At 54.5% G+C, this 20,180-nt stretch overlaps 2 protein-coding genes across 2 annotated transcripts in view; both read left to right on the forward strand.

Moving 5' to 3' along the window:
- The window catches only part of LOC132416835 (NACHT, LRR and PYD domains-containing protein 2), a 1,001,898-nt gene that overhangs the window by 527,247 nt on the left and 454,471 nt on the right, over positions 1-20,180 (forward strand).
- LOC132416974 (leukocyte immunoglobulin-like receptor subfamily B member 3) lies at positions 1,305-18,816 on the forward strand. Its single transcript, XM_060000599.1, is given in 24 exon segments — positions 1,305-1,338; positions 1,498-1,533; positions 1,717-2,001; positions 2,149-2,451; positions 2,679-2,975; positions 3,237-3,539; positions 4,203-4,253; positions 4,960-5,067; positions 5,414-5,456; positions 5,542-5,579; positions 5,803-5,855; positions 6,637-6,801; positions 6,879-6,995; positions 10,910-11,049; positions 13,793-13,878; positions 14,038-14,073; positions 14,257-14,541; positions 14,689-14,991; positions 15,219-15,515; positions 15,776-16,078; positions 16,197-16,199; positions 18,175-18,222; positions 18,362-18,463; positions 18,466-18,816. Coding segments are annotated over 24 exon segments (3,570 nt in total). The 3' UTR covers positions 18,600-18,816.

Genomic DNA, 20,180 nt, shown 5'->3' on the forward strand with positions numbered 1-20,180 from the left:
GCTTGGGGCAGTGAGCAGAGCTATCCCAGTGCCCGTCCAGAAAGGCGGGGAAGTGGGGCCGCAGCTTCAACCTCCACCTGGAGCCCTGACCCCTCCCTGCCTGTGAGGACCTGGGTCCCTCTCTCTGTCCACACAGGTGGGAACCTCCTCCCTATGACCCCCTTGATGATCCCGGTCAGCGGGGGCCACTCAGCCTAGTTCCCTCTTCTTTGGTCTGGTTCCCTCTCCATTTGGGGAACTTTCTTTCTCTTTTTCTGCATGTGTCTGTGGGTACGTGTTTCAGAAATATTCAAAATAGCATTTCTCAGTGTTAGGAGCAGAGGAGGGCTCTTAGGTGGGCACCACAATCACCCACTTTGCCGTGGAGTCTGAGCCCAGGATCCTCTCATGTCCCACCCACTGCTGTTGTCACCTGCTCTGGAAATTAACAGTGGTGATCCTGCAATGAACCTGACACCATTGAGCTCACAGCCACGCTGAAGAGTGGGGCTCGCGACAACATGCAGAGGAGGAAACTCAGGCTCTGAAAGGGCACTGCCCTCACGGTTACAAGAGCAGTGGGGACAGATTTAAATAGAGATGTTTTCCTTCAAAGGGAGACCTCTAACTCAAATCAAGGGCCCCTCAGCTTCCAGGCAGGACGACAGGATGGGGAGGAGAGCCCTGTTCCAGGATCAAGGGCCACCGAGCAGGCAGGAACGACTCAGGGGCTTGTTCCCAGGGAGGTGGGGTGGACGCTGTTTCAAGAAAAAGGGAGAAGTCCCTGAAGGGGGCTGAGACAGAAAGCAAACCCACACTCTGGGGCCAGGGGAGCAGGCATGTATCCTTCCTTATTTCCCCGAACTTCTCCTCTGTGCTCATTGCCACACTGACCTCCATGGAGCTGTAGGCTGATGTTAAACGAGTGTCTCTGCTGATCTGAGCTCTGCGGTGCAGCAGGAACCTGCAACCTCCCTGAAGCATCGCCAGGGCCTGGGTGACCCCTGTCCATGGAGAGGACCCGACAGGGACCTGCTGATGGACCGGCTAAGGCCGAAGGAGATAAAACGGGGAGGCTCTGAGAGGGAAAGACGTGCTCAGGTCACGCTCACCTGGAAGGGGCGTCTCAGGAAGACACCGGGTCTGTCATGGGAATGAGAGCCAGGCTCCTGGGGAGGGGCAGTTCCCCTTCCTGTGGGGCTGCTGACGTGACAGCCCCGTGAAGGGGAGGACTAGCCTCCCAGTGGACACACCCTTGGGTCTCCGTCCTGAGGGCACCGTGGTCTCCTCCATCTGCACCGCCTGGACCACAGGGACGAGACGCCATGACCCCCAGCCTCACGGCCCTGCTCTGCCTTGGTGAGATGGAGGAGGGGGAGGGGAAGCCCCAGACAGGGACGGACCCATCCCCACAGCCAGGCTGCTCTGTCAGGAGACCCCAGGACTCAGGAGGCTCACGGGTAGGAGAGGCGCTGCTCAGGATTCAGGGCAAACCTCTCACAGGGGTCTCTCTTCCAGGGCTGAGTGTGAGCCCGAGGACCCAGGTGCAGGCAGGTGAGTCTGTCCCCAGGTGTCCCACCTCCCTACTGATCATGGGGACAAGGGGCCACCCCCAGGCAATGGGGTGGGGAACAGCAGTTCTGGGCTGAAGGAGGGGGAGTCCGGGAGGTTGGGGGCTGAGAGCCGGGGACCTGGGGGTGAGGATGTCTTGTGACCCAGCCTCTGATGTCCTTCCAGGCACCCTCCCCAAACCCACCATCTGGGCTGATCCAGGCTCTGTGATCCCCTGGGGGAGCCCCGTGACCATCTGGTGTCAGGGGACCCGGGGGGCCCGGGTGTTCCGTTTGGATAAAGAGGGAAGCTCACCTTCCTGGGACAGACAGCCCTCACTGGCGCCCGGGGACAAGGGCAACTTCTCCATCCCACACATGACACAGGACTACGCAGGGAGATATCACTGTTACTACCTCAGCCTCACTGACAGGTCAGAGAGCAGTGACCCCCTGGAGCTGGTGGTGACAGGTGAGAGGACACTCGGGGGTCCCAGCATCGGGCTATGCCCTCAGGAAGGGGGTCTGCTCTTAGGGGTGTGTCCCTCTCACAGCCCAGCCCTGAAGGAGGGAAGGGGGGTGTGAGCCCCATTTGACAAGCTCCCCCCTTCTTTCCTAGGGGCCCACAGCAAACCCACCCTCTCAGCCCTGCCGAGCCCTGTGGTGACCTCGGGAGGGACCGTGACCCTCCAGTGTGGCTCATGGCAGGGACTGGACGGGTTCATTCTGACTAAGGAAGGAGAACCCAAGTCCTCCTGGACCCTGGATGCACAGCGAGGCCCCCGTGGGCAGACCCAGGCCCTGTTCCATGTGGGTCGCGTGACCCCCAGCCACAGGTGGACGTTCAGATGCCACGGCTTTTACAGGGACACCCCCCAGGTGTGGTCGGCCCCCAGTGACCCCCTGGAGCTCCTGGTCCCAGGTGAGGAGGTCCCACCCTGGCCTCACGTACTTCTTGAGGCACGAGACAGATTATTAGATGCTTTTCTCCCAGGATTGTCCCAGATGAGAGGGTGGGGTGAGGGGGGAGCAGGGCGCACAGGACAGAGACACAGAGTGTAAGCGACAATGAGGCCTGGGGACCAGGATGGGAGAAGGGGCTTCATGGGAGGAACCAGCTCCTACAGCCCAGGGCTGGTCTTCCCCCAGGTGTGTCTGGGAAGCCCTCCCTCCTGACCCCGCAGGGCCCTGTCGTGGCCTCTGGACAGAGCCTGACCCTCCAGTGTCTCTCTGACGTCGGCTATGACAGATTCGCTCTGTCCCAGGAGGGGAGACAGGCCCTCCCCCAGCGCCCTGGCCGGCAGCCCCAGGCTGGGCTCTCTCAGGCCGACTTCCCCCTGGGCCCAGTGACCAACACCCACGCGGGCCGGTACAGATGCTACGGTGGACACAACCTCTCCTCCGAGTGGTCGGCCCCCAGTGACCCCCTGGACATCCTGGTGGCAGGTGAGGAGCCAGCGGGTCAGTCAGGGACGAGACTCTGCACAGGCCCTGCCGGGGGAGCCCCAGCTGGTGATGCTGGGACCAGGCATGAGGGGCCCCCAAGGAGGGGGAGAGAGAGACAGAGAGAGACGGGGGTGGGCAGGGAGAGGGAGAGACTCGGAGAAAACAGAGACAGACAGAGATGAGGGGCCTCAGGGAGGCCCTGCTGAGTCGCAGTTCAGAACCAGGGGGCAGACAGCCCCTCACCCCCCTTCCTCTCTCTAGGTTCGTTCCCTGACACGCCCTCCCTCTCGGTGCAGCCGGGCCCCCTGGTGGCCTCAGGAGAGAACGTGACCCTGCTATGTCAGTCAAGGAGCACAAAGGAAACTTTCCTTCTGTCCAAGGAGGGGGCAGCCCAGCCCCCACAGCGTCTTAGATCAAAGTACCGAGGTGGGCATTTCCAGGCCAAATTCTCCATGAGTCCCGTGACCTCAGCCCACAATGGGACCTACAGGTGCTACAGCTCACTCAGCAGTAACCCCTACCTGCTGTCACACGCCAGTGCCCCCCTGGAGCTCGCGGTCTCAGGTGAGGGGACCCAGCCCTGTCCCCTCTGTGTCCCTGTTGTCAGCTCTGAAGGTGACCCCCTTTCTAGGATAGGAGTGAGGGGGGCTCCAAAGGAGAGTCCAGGGAGGGTGATCCGGAGGGGGTCCAGCCTGCAGAGGGACGGACGGAAACCAGGCCCTCCCGTCCCTGCTGCTTCTCACGTCCCGTCACCAGGCTTCTCAGATAGGAGGAGGGGGAAAGCCAAGGGCAGCCCCAGAGCAGAGACAGCACCAGAGTGTGAGCAGAGGGGGGATCCCAGGGAAGCCGCAGCCCCTCACCCAAATACAGGCATTTTCCCAGGATCCTCTGGGGACACCACCACCCACACACAGGGCCCAATTCAAGAGCTGGTGAGCCACTGGGGCCTCTGCCCAATATGTGGACACCTGGCCCCAGGCCTGTCCCTTGAGGTCCTCAGCTGCTCTAAATCCTGACCCAATCTCAGCACAGCTTGTGTCCCAGGGGGGCTGGGAGTCAGGTAGAGATGCTGGAGTGACCACAGGCACCAGGAGCTGTGAGGCTGGTGGATGAAGGGTGGGGGTCATGGAGAGGGAATGACCCCTCGGGGCCCATCCTGGGGGAGGAGCAGTGGGCTGACGTGGGGAGAAGCAGCCCCCAACCCTAACCTCCTGTCCTGACCCCCAGGAGGCTCTGAAGTTGGGGCCCTTCCGCCCACGGAGCCAGGCCCGCAGACAGGTGAGTGAGGGTCTGTGGGACATGGTGTTGGGCCCAGGGGGGCAGGGCTCAGTTATGGCCTTAGTTCACGCACCTCTGGAGACGCTGACTTGGACCCCTTCCCCTGCCTGGGCCTCAGTTTCTCCAAGTGTAAAAGCAGAGAATCGTGGCCCGGAGCTTAGATTTCCTTCAGTTCTGACTTCTGGCTCTGACCCCCCAGGAGAGGAGGCCTCACAGGGAGGCCCCTGAGGATGTGACTGTATGGGGGCCTGTCCCCAGTGCCGCAGTGGTCGTGGCATTGTACAGGGCGGGGTAGGGAAAGATGAAGAGTCCCCCGCACATAGCCGGCCCCTGCCCCAGTCCCTGCTGTGATGGGGGAGGGGAGGGTAACAAGGAAGGACCCTCGGCTCCAGATGAGACCCTCGGACAGGCCCCCCTGCAGATGAGAAGCCCCCAGAGCACAAAGCTGGTGTCCACCTTGGGCGGGGCGCGGCAGGAGGACAGCTCAGAGAGCCCACAGCCCTAGGTTCCAATCCCAGCTCTGCCACCTCCAGACTGGGTCACTGGGGTTGGTGAATTCCCTCTCTGTGCCTCAGTTTCCTCATCTGTAAAATGGGTGGGGTGGGTTAGAGGAGATGAATGCACAGACCCCAGCACAAGCCTGCACACAGTAGGCGCTCAATTAAAGGGCATCTTGGGCTCATGCATGACGTCACTGGTGCCCCAGGTCTCAAATGGTACCTGAACGTCCTGATCGGGGTCTTGGTGGCCTTCGTCCTGCTGCCCCTCGTCCTCCTCGTCCGACACTGGGGTCAGAGCAGACACAAGAAGTCGGGTGAGTAGGGAACAGGGTGACCCAGACCCCTGGAGGTGGTGGGCTTAGGGCACCAGCCAAAGGGAAACCTAAGAGATGGGCGAGGTCAGCTTAGAAAAAGATTGTCCAGAGTCTGAAACTCAAAAATCTAGAAAGAAAACACGTACTGTCAGCTGACATGTATAATTTAAGGTATTTTCCTCCTTTTCAATCTCATGAAGTGTTGAAACATGTACACAAGTATGAGTTCAGGTCTCCTTCTTTCCTCCTGAATCCCGAGTGAGTGGCAGGGGTCCTAAGAGTCCCAGGGCCGAGCCTCTGTCATCTGCCCCAGCCCAGGGCGAGGCTGATTTCCACCCTCCCGCAGGGGCTGCAGACCCAGAGCCCAAGGACACAGGCCTGCAGAGCAGGTAATTCCTGCCCCGAAGACCCCCAGGCCCGCCCCGCACGCAGCTCCCCCTCATTCTCCCCCTAACACGCCTGCCTCCTCCCCAGCTCCTGCCCGGCCGCCGCCGCCCAGGACCAGGCCCTCTGTGAGCAGAAGAGGACGGGGTGGGGGACACAGGGTTCTGGAGGCACCTGTGTGGGGGAGGGGAAGGCTGGGAAGGGGTGGGCTCAGGGGGTGCGGACTGAAACCCCACACTTCCCCTCACCCCTGGTCTCAGTGGCCCCTTCTGGATGCACTGCGGGGGCTCCAGCCCTGAGCGATCTCAGGGGATCCCACCAAGCGATACACACCCTGTTCTGCCCCAGCAGATGCTGCCGTGAAGGACACACAGCCTGAGGACGGGATGCAGCTGGACCATCCGGTGAGACCCCTACTCCTGTCCAGGCCACCAGAGACCTTCTTGTTGCCAAACTCAGTCCAATGGACACGTCTCTGTCCTCACATCCCAGCTCCAGCAGCGTCCCACACTGACCTCTCCTTCCGGGCTTCCTGGGTCGTCCTGCTGTGACTCCACCCCTCCTGCTTCCTTGTGACCTCATGGCCCCTCCTTCGGGGTCCCCTTTCCTGGCTCCCCGTCCTCTGTCTGACCTTCTGGCGTTGCAGAGAAGCCCCACATCTCAAGAGGATTTGTGAATAAGTGAATCACCCTAAAGTCCACAGGCCCCTCTTCCTTCATTCACCCAAAAGCGGTGCACAAGGAGAGCGCATCCCCCCGGCTCCCTGTAGGTGCTGCAGGTGCAGCAGGGAGCTCACCTGGTGGGTGAGAAGACTATATGTAAAGAAGCAGGTAGCGTCCTAGAATGCAAGGTCCCGATAAGGAAAGTAAACCAAGAGAAGGTGACAGAGTGCATGGTGGGGGGGCAGCAAGTGCAAAGGTCCTGAGGCAGGGACGTGCTTTTGCAGGAAGATGGCCGTGCGGCTGGAGCCAAATGTGCAAGGGAGATAACGTGTTAATACTGAAATCAGAACCGTAGAAAGAATCCAGAGGCTCCAAGGTGTTAGGAGGTCCCCGGAGTTTCCATCAGGAAAGTGACCTGACCTAAGGTTTTAAAGCATCACTCTGCCAACACAGTGGAAAGCTGACGGAAGGAGATCACAGTGGATCCAGGAAGTCCCCTTTCTGTCCTACTCTCTCCCTCCAGCAGAACAGGCAGGATGCAGACCCCCAGGAGGGGACGTACGCCCAGGTGAACCACTCAAGATCAAGACTAAGGCGGGGAGTGGCCACCTCTCCTTCCTCCCTGTCGGGGAGATTGCTGGACCCGAAGGACAGACAAGCGGAAGAGGACGGGCAGAGGGACGGTCAGGTGGGTCCCATCCTTTCCGGGACGCCAGGCTTCCCCCACCCCAACCACACACCCTCCCTCCCTCTCCCCCACCGCAGACCGCCGCATCTGAAGCCCCCCAGGATGTGACCTACGCCCAGCTGAACCACTCGACCTTCAGACGGGAGACTGCAACCCCTGCCCCCCAGTCAGGGGAGCCCCCAGAAGAGCCCAGCGTCCGCTAGCCCAGGAAGGACCCAGATCCCACGCTCCAGGGAGGAAGACTGCACGGACCCCGGAAGGCACAGGAGCTGCCTGCCCGCAGTGGACACCGCCTAACGACCAACAGACAGCCTGGACTCCCAACACAGACCACCAGGAGCCCCTGGGACCCTTTGGCAGTCACCTGATTCTACCCTCAAAGATAACTAATATCCTTACGTTTGGGAAATAATGCAACAGACTGCTCAAAAATCAATGTGTGAGTTGAAAACCAAAATCAAAACGAAAAAAAACAAAACAGAAGTGGGAAAATGTTTTCAATGAATGATAAAGTAAATAATACACATCAAACATACGAAATGAGAAAATTAAGAATCATGAATGAATATATTAGAAAAGGCTTCAAAAAATCGATGACCTAACATATCATACCAAGACTTCAGGAAAAAATAGCAAATTATTTCAAATGAAGGTAGAAGGTGGGAATAATAATGACAAGGGTAGCTAATAATGAAGACAACCAAAAAGTAGAGAAAATCAATTAAGGCAAAAAATAAACTCATTCTTGAAAACATTCATGAATCCTAGCCACCACAGCCGAGGGAAAAAGAGAGAAGGCTCACACTTCTAATAGCATGAAAGGGATTGCAGACAGCACTACAAATCCTACAGACGTTATAAAGATAGTAACAGAACATTATGAGAAATTTGACGCCAACATACAGAAAATGTAGATGGGATGGAAATCTTCACGTGTACAATTTACTAAATGGATATAAGAATAAATGGAAAATCTATCACCTTATACATTGACTCTAATCCAAACTTACCCACGACTGAACTATATAGAATCTAACAAAGTCAAAATGAAAGAAATAGGAGAATGCTGGTTCCCGGGGTTGGAGCGAGGGGGAAATGGGAAGATATTGGTCAAAGGGCACAAGCTTCCAGTTATAAGATGAGTAAGTTCTGGGGATCTAATATACAGCATGGTGGTTACAGCTAATCACACTGTATCCCATTCTTGAGTGTTTTGAGGAGAGCAGATCTCAAATGTTCTCACCAAAAAAAGAAATGGCGACTGTGTGATGGGATGCAGACAAATGCTGTGACGGTCATCACTGCCCGACGTGTAAGTGACCACTTCAGGCGGCTTCACTGGTGATTTCTTCCGAGCACTTATGTACTCGTGAAAGACACACACACACGCACACACCCCCCCAAATTGCACAAACATTTCCCGAGAACAGAAAAAGAAGAAACATACCTCAACACATCAGATCAGAAAAATATTTACACCAAAACCTGAGAAGGGAGTTATACATGGGGAAGTCAGAGGAAGATCTCTCACATGAGCTTAGATGGAAATCCCTAAATAAAGTGTACACAAATGAGATGTAGTGATACATTAAAAGGACATTACTTCATGACCATACTGTGGGTTTTTTTTCCGAAGGATAGAGTAACTTAAAACTTTAAGAATCTATCACATAATGCAATACCTTAATAGAACAAATAAAAAATAATCACCTTAATAGATGCAGACAAAGCCTTTGATAAAATATACCAACAATTCCTGGTGAAAATAAAAACGCATCAGAAATAGAAGGGAATTCCCTTTCGTTGATGAGGGCACGTTTAACAACACTAGACGTCATTTGTACAGGTGAGAACCTGAGGTCCTTTCGTCTACGACTGGCAATGATCCAAGTATGTTCCGTATGACCACTTGTATTCACCAGGGCCCTGGAGGCACCAACCAAGTAAGTGAAACAAAACAAGGCGAGAAGCTCTGAAGTGGATAAGAATAATATTGTATTACTAAGAGACTGCACAGCTGTGTTCGCAGAAAATCCAAAATAATGTAAAGATCTTCTACTCTAATTAAAAAGTTTTCCTGCATCGCTGCATACAAGGTCAATATATAGAATTCAACTGCCTTCGAGACTTCCGGTTCTGGATGGAGATGAAGTAAAGGAATGTCTCCCTGTTCCCTGACTTTATACCAGTGACCTGATTGTATACTGCTGACTTCCAAGAGCCGTAAGATAATATATTGGGGCTGTTTTAATCCACCAAGTTTGTGGTAATTTGTGGGACAAGGAAACAATACAACCACTTGAATTTACTTTTGATTAGTGTTTGCATAGTAATTTTTCATCCTTCTACTTTTTTAATGTGGTAGAATATACACACCATGATATTCACCACCACTGAAACATCATTAAAGTGCGAAGTTAGTGGCCTTAAGTACATTTACCATGTTCGGCAATCATGACCACTGTCCGTCTTCCAGAACATTTTCATAGTCCCAAACAGAAGCTCTGTACCCATTAAGCAAGAACTCCCCATGCCCCCTGAGAACCAGGCACTGGTCATCTCCATTCAAATTCCTGCCTTAGGGAGTCTGGCTACTCTAGGCTGTTCGTGTCGGTGAAATCATACAAAATGCGACATTCTGTGTCAGCCTTAGTTCACTCTGAATAATGTTTCCAAGGTTCATTCATATTGTTCACTCTTTTACTTTTAACCTATTTACATGTTATATTAGAAGTGAGTTTCTGGGACTTCCCTGGTGGTGCAGTGGCTGGGAATCCTCCTGCCAATGGAGGGAACACGGGTTCGATCCCAGGTCTGGGAGGATCCCACGTGCAACTAGGCCCGTGCGCCACAACTATTGAGCCCTCACGCCACAACTACTAAAGCCAGCGCACCTACAGCCCATGCTCCACAACAAGAGAAGCCACTGCGATAAGAGGCCCACGCACCGCAATAAGAAGCCGGCGCACCGCAACAGAGAGTAGACCCCGCTCACCGCAACTACAGACAGCCTGTGCACAGTGATGAAGACCCAACACAGGCAAAAATAAAGAAAGAAATAAATTTATTTTAAAAAAAAAGAAGTGAGTTTCTTATGGACTTCATAGTGTAGGTGGTGGTTGTTTTCTTAAACCAATCTTACAAGCTCTTTTAATTGCTGTGTTTCGCCCATTTACATATAATATTATTACTGATAACACTGTTATTTAGGTTTGTCATTTTATGTTTTTCAAGTTTTGTCCCCTCTCTTTCTTGTTCTTCTATTTACCCTTTCCTGGGATTTAAAAACATTTTTAGCATACCATTTTAATTTCTCTATTGGTGCTGTAACTGTAAGTCTTTGACTGCTGTTGAAGGGGCTGTTCTAGAGATTATCAGGTACATACCTAACTTTACACAGTAAAGACAGAGCTAGTATTTTACCTCTTCAAGGGAAATGTAGAACCCTTACAAATGTATAGGTCTCTTTATTCTTACCCCTTTATGTTGTAGTTGTTGTATGTGTTCTTGCTACATAGAAGCCCAGGGCTGTGTCGGGGCCTATGGGGCCAGGTCAAGGTGAGTGAGCTGTCCCCACACCTCCTGCTGCAGCTCCACAACCACCACCCCCATCACCTGAGGGGAGAAGAGGAGGTCTGGGCTGATGGCGACCAGTCTGGGGACGGCTATGGAGTGACATCGCGGGAAACTGAGGCCATAAGGGCAACCCTGACACTTCAGGTCCACATCCTTTCAGGACAAATTGAAACCCCACGTGTTCATCTTTGCCTCCTGATTAGATGCAAATGAGACACTGGAGATGCTCACCTCCAGGTACCGGGACTGGCATGTTTCGTTCCAGAGACTCATTCAAGATCAAAGAGATTACTTAAGCATTTCTGCATCTCCTCACCCATACCCTGTCTTTTTTGTTCTCAGGGGTAACTGACATTCTCAGTCCATCACAAAATAAGTCAGACGCCAACAGTGATGAGTAGCAGAAATGCTCAATTTTGGGTTGGGCTCCGAGGGTCACAACCTGTTAATGGAATGCAGGTGACCTGAGTGGACATGTAGGGATCCTGGGGTGATTTGGGTCTGCTCTGACCTGTGACCTCTTTTTCCACAGTTCCTAGCCTCACACCCCCAAGACTACACAGTGGAGACTCTCATCCGGATGGGCATGGCCGGCTCCGTCCTGCTGGGCCTCAGGATTCTGCTCTTTCAGGCTCAACACGGCCACGGAGGAGCCCAAGATGCAGCCAGGAGGTAAACAGAGGGAACAAACCCACCATTCGGTGAGTTCGATCCTTGTATGACTAGGAGGTTTGGGAGGCATATCTGCAGTATGAATTGAGGGAACTGTCTGCTGAGAATTTCACGGGGTATCAATGCTGGCATGCAGGAAATGCCTGGGTTCTTGCTGTAGAGACTCTTCCGTAATTAAAGTGTGGTAATTTCCCTCCTTACCATTATTGATTATTCTTGACTACTCCCCTTCTTTTTTAACTCCTGTGATTTGAGGCTACATCCACATCGCAGGTTTGGGTCCACACCTGAAGTCACCTTCATGCTCTGCCACTTTCTTGTAATACATTTTGCTTTATTTCTAATTTCCACACTCACTGGTGTGTGCTATTGACCTCGATCCCTTCAGCCTAGAACCAGAATGTTTTAAGCAACTGAGTAAATGGGTGAAATTCAGGTCTAGTTTAAAACACATAAATCCAAAACCATTTCCGAAAACCCTCTCTGGACCCCCTCAAGGCTTATTCCCCTCTAAAATGATACACGGAAGAGTTTCTGCCAAAATACCATCAGTTTGAATGAGCACGAGGTGGACTTCCCTGGTGGCGCAGTGGTTAAGAATCCACCTGCCAATGCAGGGGACAGGGGTTCAAGCCCTGATCCAGGAAGATCCCACATGCCATGAAGCAACTAAGCCGGTGTGCCACAACTACTGAGCCTGTGCTCTAGAGCCCGTGAGCCACAACTACTGAGCCCGTGTGCCACAGCTACTGAAGCCCACGCACCTGCAGCCCGTGCTCCGCAACAAGAGAAACCACCGCGATGAGAAGCCCACGCACTGCAACAAAGAGTAGCCCCCACTTGCCACAACTAGAGAAAGCCTGTGCGCAGCAATGAAGGCCCGACGCAGCCAAAAATAAATAAATAAATAAATTTATGAATGGGCGCAAGGTGTTTGAAGCGACAGCCAGGTGGTGAGCTGGCAAACCAGCTCTATGAAAACATCCCTTTTTCTCAGTGTTCTGATTTGTGTACATTATCTGTTGCTTTGATAAGTACTCCCTTCATGCCCAACTTCAAGATGCCCGTTTGAATGCACTGGATACACAGTTGGGAACAGCATCAACTTTCACAAGAATGAGCCAACTGTGGCACCTCGCAGATGACCCTGAGGTCCTTCTATTCTGTAGGTCATAGTAGTTTCCACCTCAATCTTATGCCACGGTTTCAGTGGAATTGTGATGCCCAAAACCCAGTACATTCACATTAGAGGTAAATAGAAAACAGGCATAATCAGTTGTGGGAGACACGCTGAGCCCGACATGAAGGTTTAACATAGGAGATGTGAGTCCAAGCAGGTCGGACACGCCCAGGTCTCTCACATGTATGCATTTCTCCCCTGCTGACCCCTTCACCTTTGCCCCTTAATGATAATTTGGGTGAGTATAGAAGGCCTCACTGACAGTTAATTCCTTGACTGTATTTCATAAAAAACATAAGTAGCGGGAATGCCCTGCTGGCGCAGTGGTTAAGAATCCACCTGCCAATGCAGGGGACACGGGTTTGAGCCCTGGTCTAGGAAGATCCCACATGCCGTGGAGCAACTACGCCCGTGCACCACAACTACTGCGCCTGAGCTCTAGAGCCCATGAGCCACAACTACTGAAGCCCGCACACCCAGAGCCCGTGCTTTGCAACAAGAGAAGCCACTGCAATGAGAAGCCCACGCACTGCAACGAAGAGTAGCCCCCACTTGCCACAACCAGAGAAAGCCCGCGCGCAGCAACGAAGACCCAATGCAGCCAAAAATAAATAAACAACAAAACCCCACCATAAGTAGCATTTCTCAGTGTCAGAGCAGACGGGGGTCGTGAGTGGGCACATCAGTCATCCATCCTGACTGTGGGGTCTGACACCTTCACCCTCTCATACTGGTTAGAAATTAACCAATATTGGGTCCCACCCATGTCCTGGCACCACTGAGCCCACAACCTGTCTGAAGAGTGGGGTCCAAACAACATGCTGAAGGCGAGGAAACTGAGGCTCAGAGACATAACTTCAGGGCTCAAGGTACACGGGGGAGGATGACGAGGAATACTTAAATTAAATCAGCTTCGTCCCCCAAGTCAGAGCACTGACCCACTCTCTGTCCCATAAAAGTGAAGACAGGAGCATACAGTAAGGAGACAATGCCCAAGGATCAAGGGCCACCGAGCAGGCAGGAACAACTCAGGGGCTTCTTCCCAGGAAGGTGGGGTGGATGCTGTTTCAAGAAAAAGGGAGAAGTCCCTGAAGGGGGCTGAGACAGAAAGCAAACCCACACTCTGGGGCCAGGGGAGCAGGCATGTTTCCTTCCTTATTGCCCCGAACTTCTCCTCTGTGCTCATTGCCACACTGACCTCCACGGAGCTGTAGGCAGATGTTAAACGTGTGTCTCTGCTGATCTGAGCTCTGCGGTGCAGCAGGAACCTGCAACCTCCCTGAAGCATTGCCAGGGCCTGGGTGATTCCTGTCCATGGTGAGGACCCCACAGGGACCTGCTGATGGACCAGCTGAGGACGCGGAGGCTCTGAGAGGGAAAGACGTGCCTGGGTCACCCTTATATGGAAGGGGCGTCTCAGGAAGACACCGAGTCTGTCATGGGAATGAGAGCCAGGCTCCTGCGGAGGGGCAGTTCCCCTTCCTGTGGGGCTGCTGACGTGACAGCCCCGTGCCGCGGAGGACCAGCCTCCCAGTGGACACACCCTTGGGTCTCCGTCCTGAGGGCACCGTGGTCTCCTCCATCTGCACCGCCTGGACCACAGGAAGGAGACGCCATGACCCCCAGCCTCACGGCCCTGCTCTGCCTCGGTGAGATGGAGGAGGGGGAGGGGAAGCCCCAGCCAGGGACGGACCCCTCCCCACAGCCAGGCTGCTCTGTCAGGAGACCCCAGGACTCAGGAGGCTCACGGGTAGGAGAGGCGCTGCTCAGGATTCAGGGCGAACCTCTCACAGGGGTCTCTCTTCCAGGGCTGAGTGTGGGCCTGAGGACCCAGGAGCAGGCACGTGAGTCTGTCCCCAGGTGTCCCACCTCCCTCCTGATCATGGGGACAAGGGGCCACCCCCAGGCAATGGAGTGGGGAACAGCAGTTCTGGGCTGAAGGAGGGGGAGTCTGGGAGGTTGGCGGCTGAGAGCTGGGGACCTGGGGGTGAGGATGTCTTGTGACGCAACCTCTAATGTCCATCCAGGCACCCTCCCCAAACCCACCATCTGGGCTGAGCCAGGCTCTGTGATCCCCTTGGGAAGCCCCGTGACCATCTGGTGTCAGGGGACCCTGGGGGTCCGGGAGTTCCGTTTGTATAAAGAGGGAAGCTCACCTTCCTGGTACAGACAGCCCTCACTGGAGCCCAGGGACAAGGGCAAGTTCTCCATCTCATATATGACACAGGACTACGCAGGGAGATATCACTGTTACTATCGCAGCCCCACTGGCTGGTCAGAGAGCAGTGGCCCCCTGGAGCTGGTGGTGACAGGTGAGAGGACACTCGGGGGTCCCAGCCTCAGGCTCTGCCCTCAGGAAGGGGGTCTGCTCTCAGGGGTTTGTCCCTCTCACAGCCCAGCCCTGGAGAAGGAAAGGGGCGTGTGAGCCCCATTTCACAAGCTCCCTCCTTCTCTCCTAGGGGCCCACAGCAAACCCACCCTCTCAGCCCTGCCGAGCCCTGTGGTGACCTCGGGAGGGAACGTGACCCTCCAGTGTCGCTCAAGGAAGGGACTGGACGGGTTCATTCTGACTAAGGAAGGAGAACCCAAGTCCTCCTGGACCCTGGATGCACAGCCAGGCCCCCAGGGGCAGACCCAGGCCCTGCTCCCCGTGGGTCGCGTGACCCCCAGCCACAGGTGGACGTTCAGATGCCACGGCTTTTACAGGGACACCCCCCAGGTGTGGTCGGCCCCCAGTGACCCCCTGGAGCTCCTGTTCCCAGGTGAGGAGGTCCCACCCTGGCCTCACGTACTTCTTGAGGCACGAGACAGATTATTAGATGCTTTTCTCCCAGGATTGTCCCAGATGAGAGGGTGGGGTGAGGGGGGAGCGGGGCGCACAGGACAGAGACATAGAGTGTGAGCGACAGTGAGGCCTGGGGACCAGGATGGGAGAAGGGGCTTCATGGGAGGAACCAGCCCCTACAGCCCAGGGCTGGTCTTCCCCCAGGTGTGTCTGGGAAGCCCTCCCTCCTGACCCCGCAGGGCCCTGTCGTGGCCTCTGGACAGAGCCTGACCCTCCAGTGTCGCTCTGACGTCGGCTATGACAGATTCGCTCTGTCCCAGGAGGGGAGACAGGCCCTCCCCCAGAGCCCTGGCCGGCAGCCCCAGGCTGGGCTCTCTCAGGCCGACTTCCCCCTGGGCCCAGTGACCAACACCCACGCGGGCCGGTATAGATGCTACGGTGGACACAACCTCTCCTCCGAGTGGTCGGCCCCCAGTGACCCCCTGGACATCCTGGTGGCAGGTGAGGAGCCAGCGGGTCAGTCAGGGACCCAGACTCTGCACAGGCCCTGCCGGGGGAGTCCCAGCTGGTGATGCTGGGACCAGGCGTGAGGGGTCCCCAGGGAGGGAGGGAGGGAGACAGAGAGACGGGGGTGGGCAGGGAGAGGGAGAGACTCGGAGAAAACAGAGACAGACAGAGATGAGGGGCCTCAGGGAGACCCTGCTGAGTCGCAGTTCGGAACCAGGGGGCAGACAGCCCCTCACCCCCCTTCCTCTCTCTAGGTTCGTTCCCTGACACGCCCTCCCTCTCGGTGCAGCCGGGCCCCGTGGTGGCCTCAGGAGAGAACGTGACCCTGCTGTGTCAGTCAAGGAGCACAAAGGAAACTTTCCTTCTGTCCAAGGAGGGGGCAGCCCAGTCCCCACTGCGTCTTAGATCAAAGTACCGAGGTGGGCATTTCCAGGCCGAATTCTCCATGAGTCCCGTGACCTCAGCCCACAATGGGACCTACAGGTGCTACAGCTTACTCAGCAGTAACCCCTACCTGCTGTCACACGCCAGTGCCCCCCTGGAGCTCGCGGTCTCAGGTGAGGGGCCCCAGCCCTGTCCCCTCTGTGTCCCTGTTGTCAGCTCTGAAGGTGACCCCCTTTCTAGGATAGGAGTGAGGGGGGCTCCAAAGAAGAGTCAAGGGAGGGTGATCTGGAGGGGGTCCAGCCTGCAGAGGGACGGAGGGAAACCAGGCCCTCCCGTCCCTGCTGCTTCTCACGTCCCGTCACCAGACTTCTCAGATAGGAGGAGGGGGAAAGCCAAGGGCAGCCCCAGAGCAGAGACAGCACCAGAGTGTGAGCAGAGGGGGGATCCCAGGGAAGCCGCAGCCCCTCACCCAACTACAGGCATTTTCCCAGGATCCTCTGGGGACACCACCACCCACACACAGGGCCCAATTCAAGAGCTGGTGAGCCACTGGGGCCTCTGCCCAATATGTGGACACCTGGCCCCAGGCCTGTCCCTTGAGGTCCTCAGCTGCTCTAAATCCTGACCCAATCTCAGCACAGCTTGTGTCCCAGGGGGGGCTGGGAGTCAGGTAGAGATGCTGGAGTGACCACAGGCACCAGGAGCTCTGAGGCTGGTGGATGAAGGGTGGGGGTCATGGAGAGGGAATGACCCCTCGGGGCCCATCCTGGGGGAGGAGCAGTGGGCTGACGTGGGGAGAAGCAGCTCCCAACCCTAACCTCCTGTCCTGACCCCCAGGAGGCTCTGAAGTTGGGGCCCTTCCCCCCACGGAGCCAGGCCCGCAGACGGGTGAGTGAGGGTCTGTGGGACATGGTGTTGGGCCCAGGGGGGCAGGGCTCAGTTATGGCCTTACTTCACGCACCTCTGGAGACAATGACTTGGACCCCCTTCCCCTGCCTGGGCCTCAGTTTCTCCAAGTGTAAAGGCAAAGAATCGTGGCCCAGAGCTTAGATTTCCTTCAGTTCTGACTTCTGGCTCTGACCCCCCAGGAGAGGAGGCCTCACAGGGAGGCCCCTGAGGATGTGACTGTATGGGGGCCTGTCCCCAGTGCCGCAGTGGTGGTGGCATTGTACGGGGAGGGGGAGGGAAAGAGGAAGAGTCCACCGCACACAGCCGGCCCCTCCCCCAGTCCCTGCTGTGGTGGGGGAGGGGAGGGTAACAAGGAAGGACCCTCGGCTCCAGATGAGACCCTCGGACTGGCCCCCCTGCAGATGAGAAGCCCCCAGAGCACAAAGCTGGTGTCCACCTTGGGCGGGGCGCGGCAGGAGGACAGCTCAGGGAGCCCACAGCCCTGGGTTCCAATCCCAGCTCTACCACCTCCAGACTGGGTCACCTGGGGTTGGTGAATTCCCTCTCTGTGCCTCAGTTTCCTCATCTGTAAAATGGGTGGGGTGGGTTAGAGGAGATGAATGCACAGACCCCAGCACGAGCCTGCACACAGTAGGCGCTCAATTAAATGGCATCTTGGGCTCATGCATGACGTCACTCATGCATGACGTCACTGGCGTCATGCATGACGTCATTGTGGGACCTCAACCCACAATGGGACCTACAGGTGCTACAGCTCACTCAGCAGTAACCCCTACCTGCTGTCACACGCCAGTGCCCCCCTGGAGCTCGCAGTCTCAGGTGAGGGACGCTGACCCTGTCCTCTCTGACTCAGTCAGCTCAGGGCTCTGTCCCCAGAAATGTCTGAGGTAGTAATGAATGAGGGGACACAGTGGGCCTCCAGAGAGGAGGACATTCAATGGCCCCTGACTCCAAAGTCTCATCACTGGATCCTGGGTCCTCAGCTGTTGAACCAGTGGGAATTCCCAGAAGTAGGAGAATAAGATTATAGGGTTCAATCTCAGACTGAACACAGAACACACAGCACTCAATTATTTCTGTCTTAAAGAGACCACTTTTCTCACTGATCCTGAGCACCGGGGGCACAGCCCCTGTTCCAAAGTGATTCCAAAGCAGGTTCTGAATTCAAAGAACACATGGCGGCTGAGAGAATCCAATGAGGAGAGCAGAGGGAACCTGGCATATTAGAGGAAGGGTTCATTAAGGAACTGTGTAGAAGCTGTAATATGAGAATTGGAGGCATTGAGGACACAGAACCCAGGAGAAGGGCTCGTGTCTCTCCAACTCCTCACTCACATCTTCACTTTACGATTCTCATGAGCAGCTGACACCATCCACCCGCCACAAAACAAGTCAGATCCCACGAGTGATGAAATCACTCAGATATGGGGCTGGGCTCCGAGGGTCATGTCCTGTCAAGGAGAGGCAGGTTCCCTGGGTGGACATCCTGGCGTCTAGGGTGACTGGGATCTGCTCTGACCGTGTGATCTCTCGTCCAGAATCCTTACCCTCACACCCGCAAGACTACACAGTGGAGAACCTCATCCGGATGGGCATGGCCGGCTCCGTCCTGCTGGGCCTCGCGATTCTGCTCTTTCAGGCTCAACACGGCCACGGAGGACCCCAAGATGCAGCCAGGAGCTGAACACAAGAGGGAACCGTGCACCGTCCCGAGTGGTGGAGCCCTGTCACGACCTTATGTGCCCAGGAGGTTCTGGAAGAGAATCTGCAGCACGTGTTGTGTGAACTGTCTGACCAGGGAGGGAGAGACATGGTGTGGGTGCAGGAGAAGGCCTGGGAGTCCCTGTGGAGGACTGGGCCTCGGATAACCATGGTGCCTTCCCTCCCCACCAGCGATGACTCTCCCTGACTGCCCCGTCCCCTCTCACCCCTGTGACGTGAGGCACATCCCACATGGCAGGTCTGTGTCCACACCTTACACACCTTCATGCTCTGGCCCACTTTCATGTAATATATTTGGTTTTTTTAAATTTCCACATTGGCTGCTGTGTGCTATTGACCTCCATCCCTTCAGTCAGAAACAGAATGTCGTTTAAGTAACTGAATAAATGGGTGAACTTGGGGTCCTGTTTCGAACAGATAAATCCAAAACTCTTCCCTAAAACTCTCTCTGGACCCCTCAAGCCCTTATCTCCTCGTCAGATGACACCTGGTATCGTGTCTCCAGAAACGCCATTAGTGTGAAGGAACACCGTGGCGTTTGAAGTGACAGCCAGGTGCTGTGCTGGTAAACGGGCTTAGGAATTTATCATTTTGTAAAAAGCCCAGATGTGTGGCATTTGTCTCTTTCTTCAGTGTAAATCCTCTCTTCGGGCTTCCCTGGTGGCTCAGCGGTTGAGAGTCCGCCTGCTGATGCAGGGGACAAAGAATCATTCACCACGATCAAGTGGGGTTTATCCCAGGAATGCAAGGATTCTTCAATATACGCAAATCAATCAGTGTGATATACGATATTAACAAATTGCAGGATAAAAACCATATGATAATCTCAATAAATTCAGAAAGAGCTTTTGACAAAGTTCAACACCCATTTATGATAAAACCTCTCCAGAAAGTAGCCATAGAGGGAACTTACCTCAACATAAGAAAGGCCATATATGACAAACCCACAGCCAACATCATTCTCAATGATGAAAAACTGAAATCATTTCCACTAAGATCAGGAACGAGACAAGGCTGCCCACTCTCACCACTATTATTCAACATAGGTTTGCAAGTTTTAGCCACAGCAATCAGAGAAGAAAAAGAAATAAAACAAATCCAAATCGGAAAAGAAGTAAAGCTGTCACTGTTTGCAGATGACATGATAATATACATAGAGAATCCTAAAGATGCTACCGGAAAACTACTAGAGCTAATCAATGAATTTGGTAAAGTAGCAGGAGACAAAATTAATGCACAGAAATCTCTTGCATTCCTATACACTCATGATGAAACATCTGAAAGAGAAATTAAGGAAACATTCCCATTTACCATTACAACAAAAAGAATAAAATACCTGAGAGTGAACCTACCTAAGGAGACAAAAGACCTGTATGCAGACAACTATAAGACACTGATGAAATAGATTAAAGATGATACAAACAGATGGAGAGACATACCATATTCTTGGATTGGAAGAATCAACATTGTTAATGACTATACCACCCAAAGCAATCGACAGATTCAATGCAATCCCTATCAAACTACCAATGGCATTTTCCACAGAACTAGAACAAAAAAATTCACAATTTGTATGAAAAACAAAACACACCAAAGAGCCAAAGCAGTCTTGAGAAAGAAAAACGGAGCTGGAGGAATCAGACT

This window comes from Delphinus delphis, chromosome 20 (assembly GCF_949987515.2).
Source record: "Delphinus delphis chromosome 20, mDelDel1.2, whole genome shotgun sequence".
In the NCBI taxonomy this organism is placed as follows: domain Eukaryota; kingdom Metazoa; phylum Chordata; class Mammalia; order Artiodactyla; family Delphinidae; genus Delphinus; species Delphinus delphis.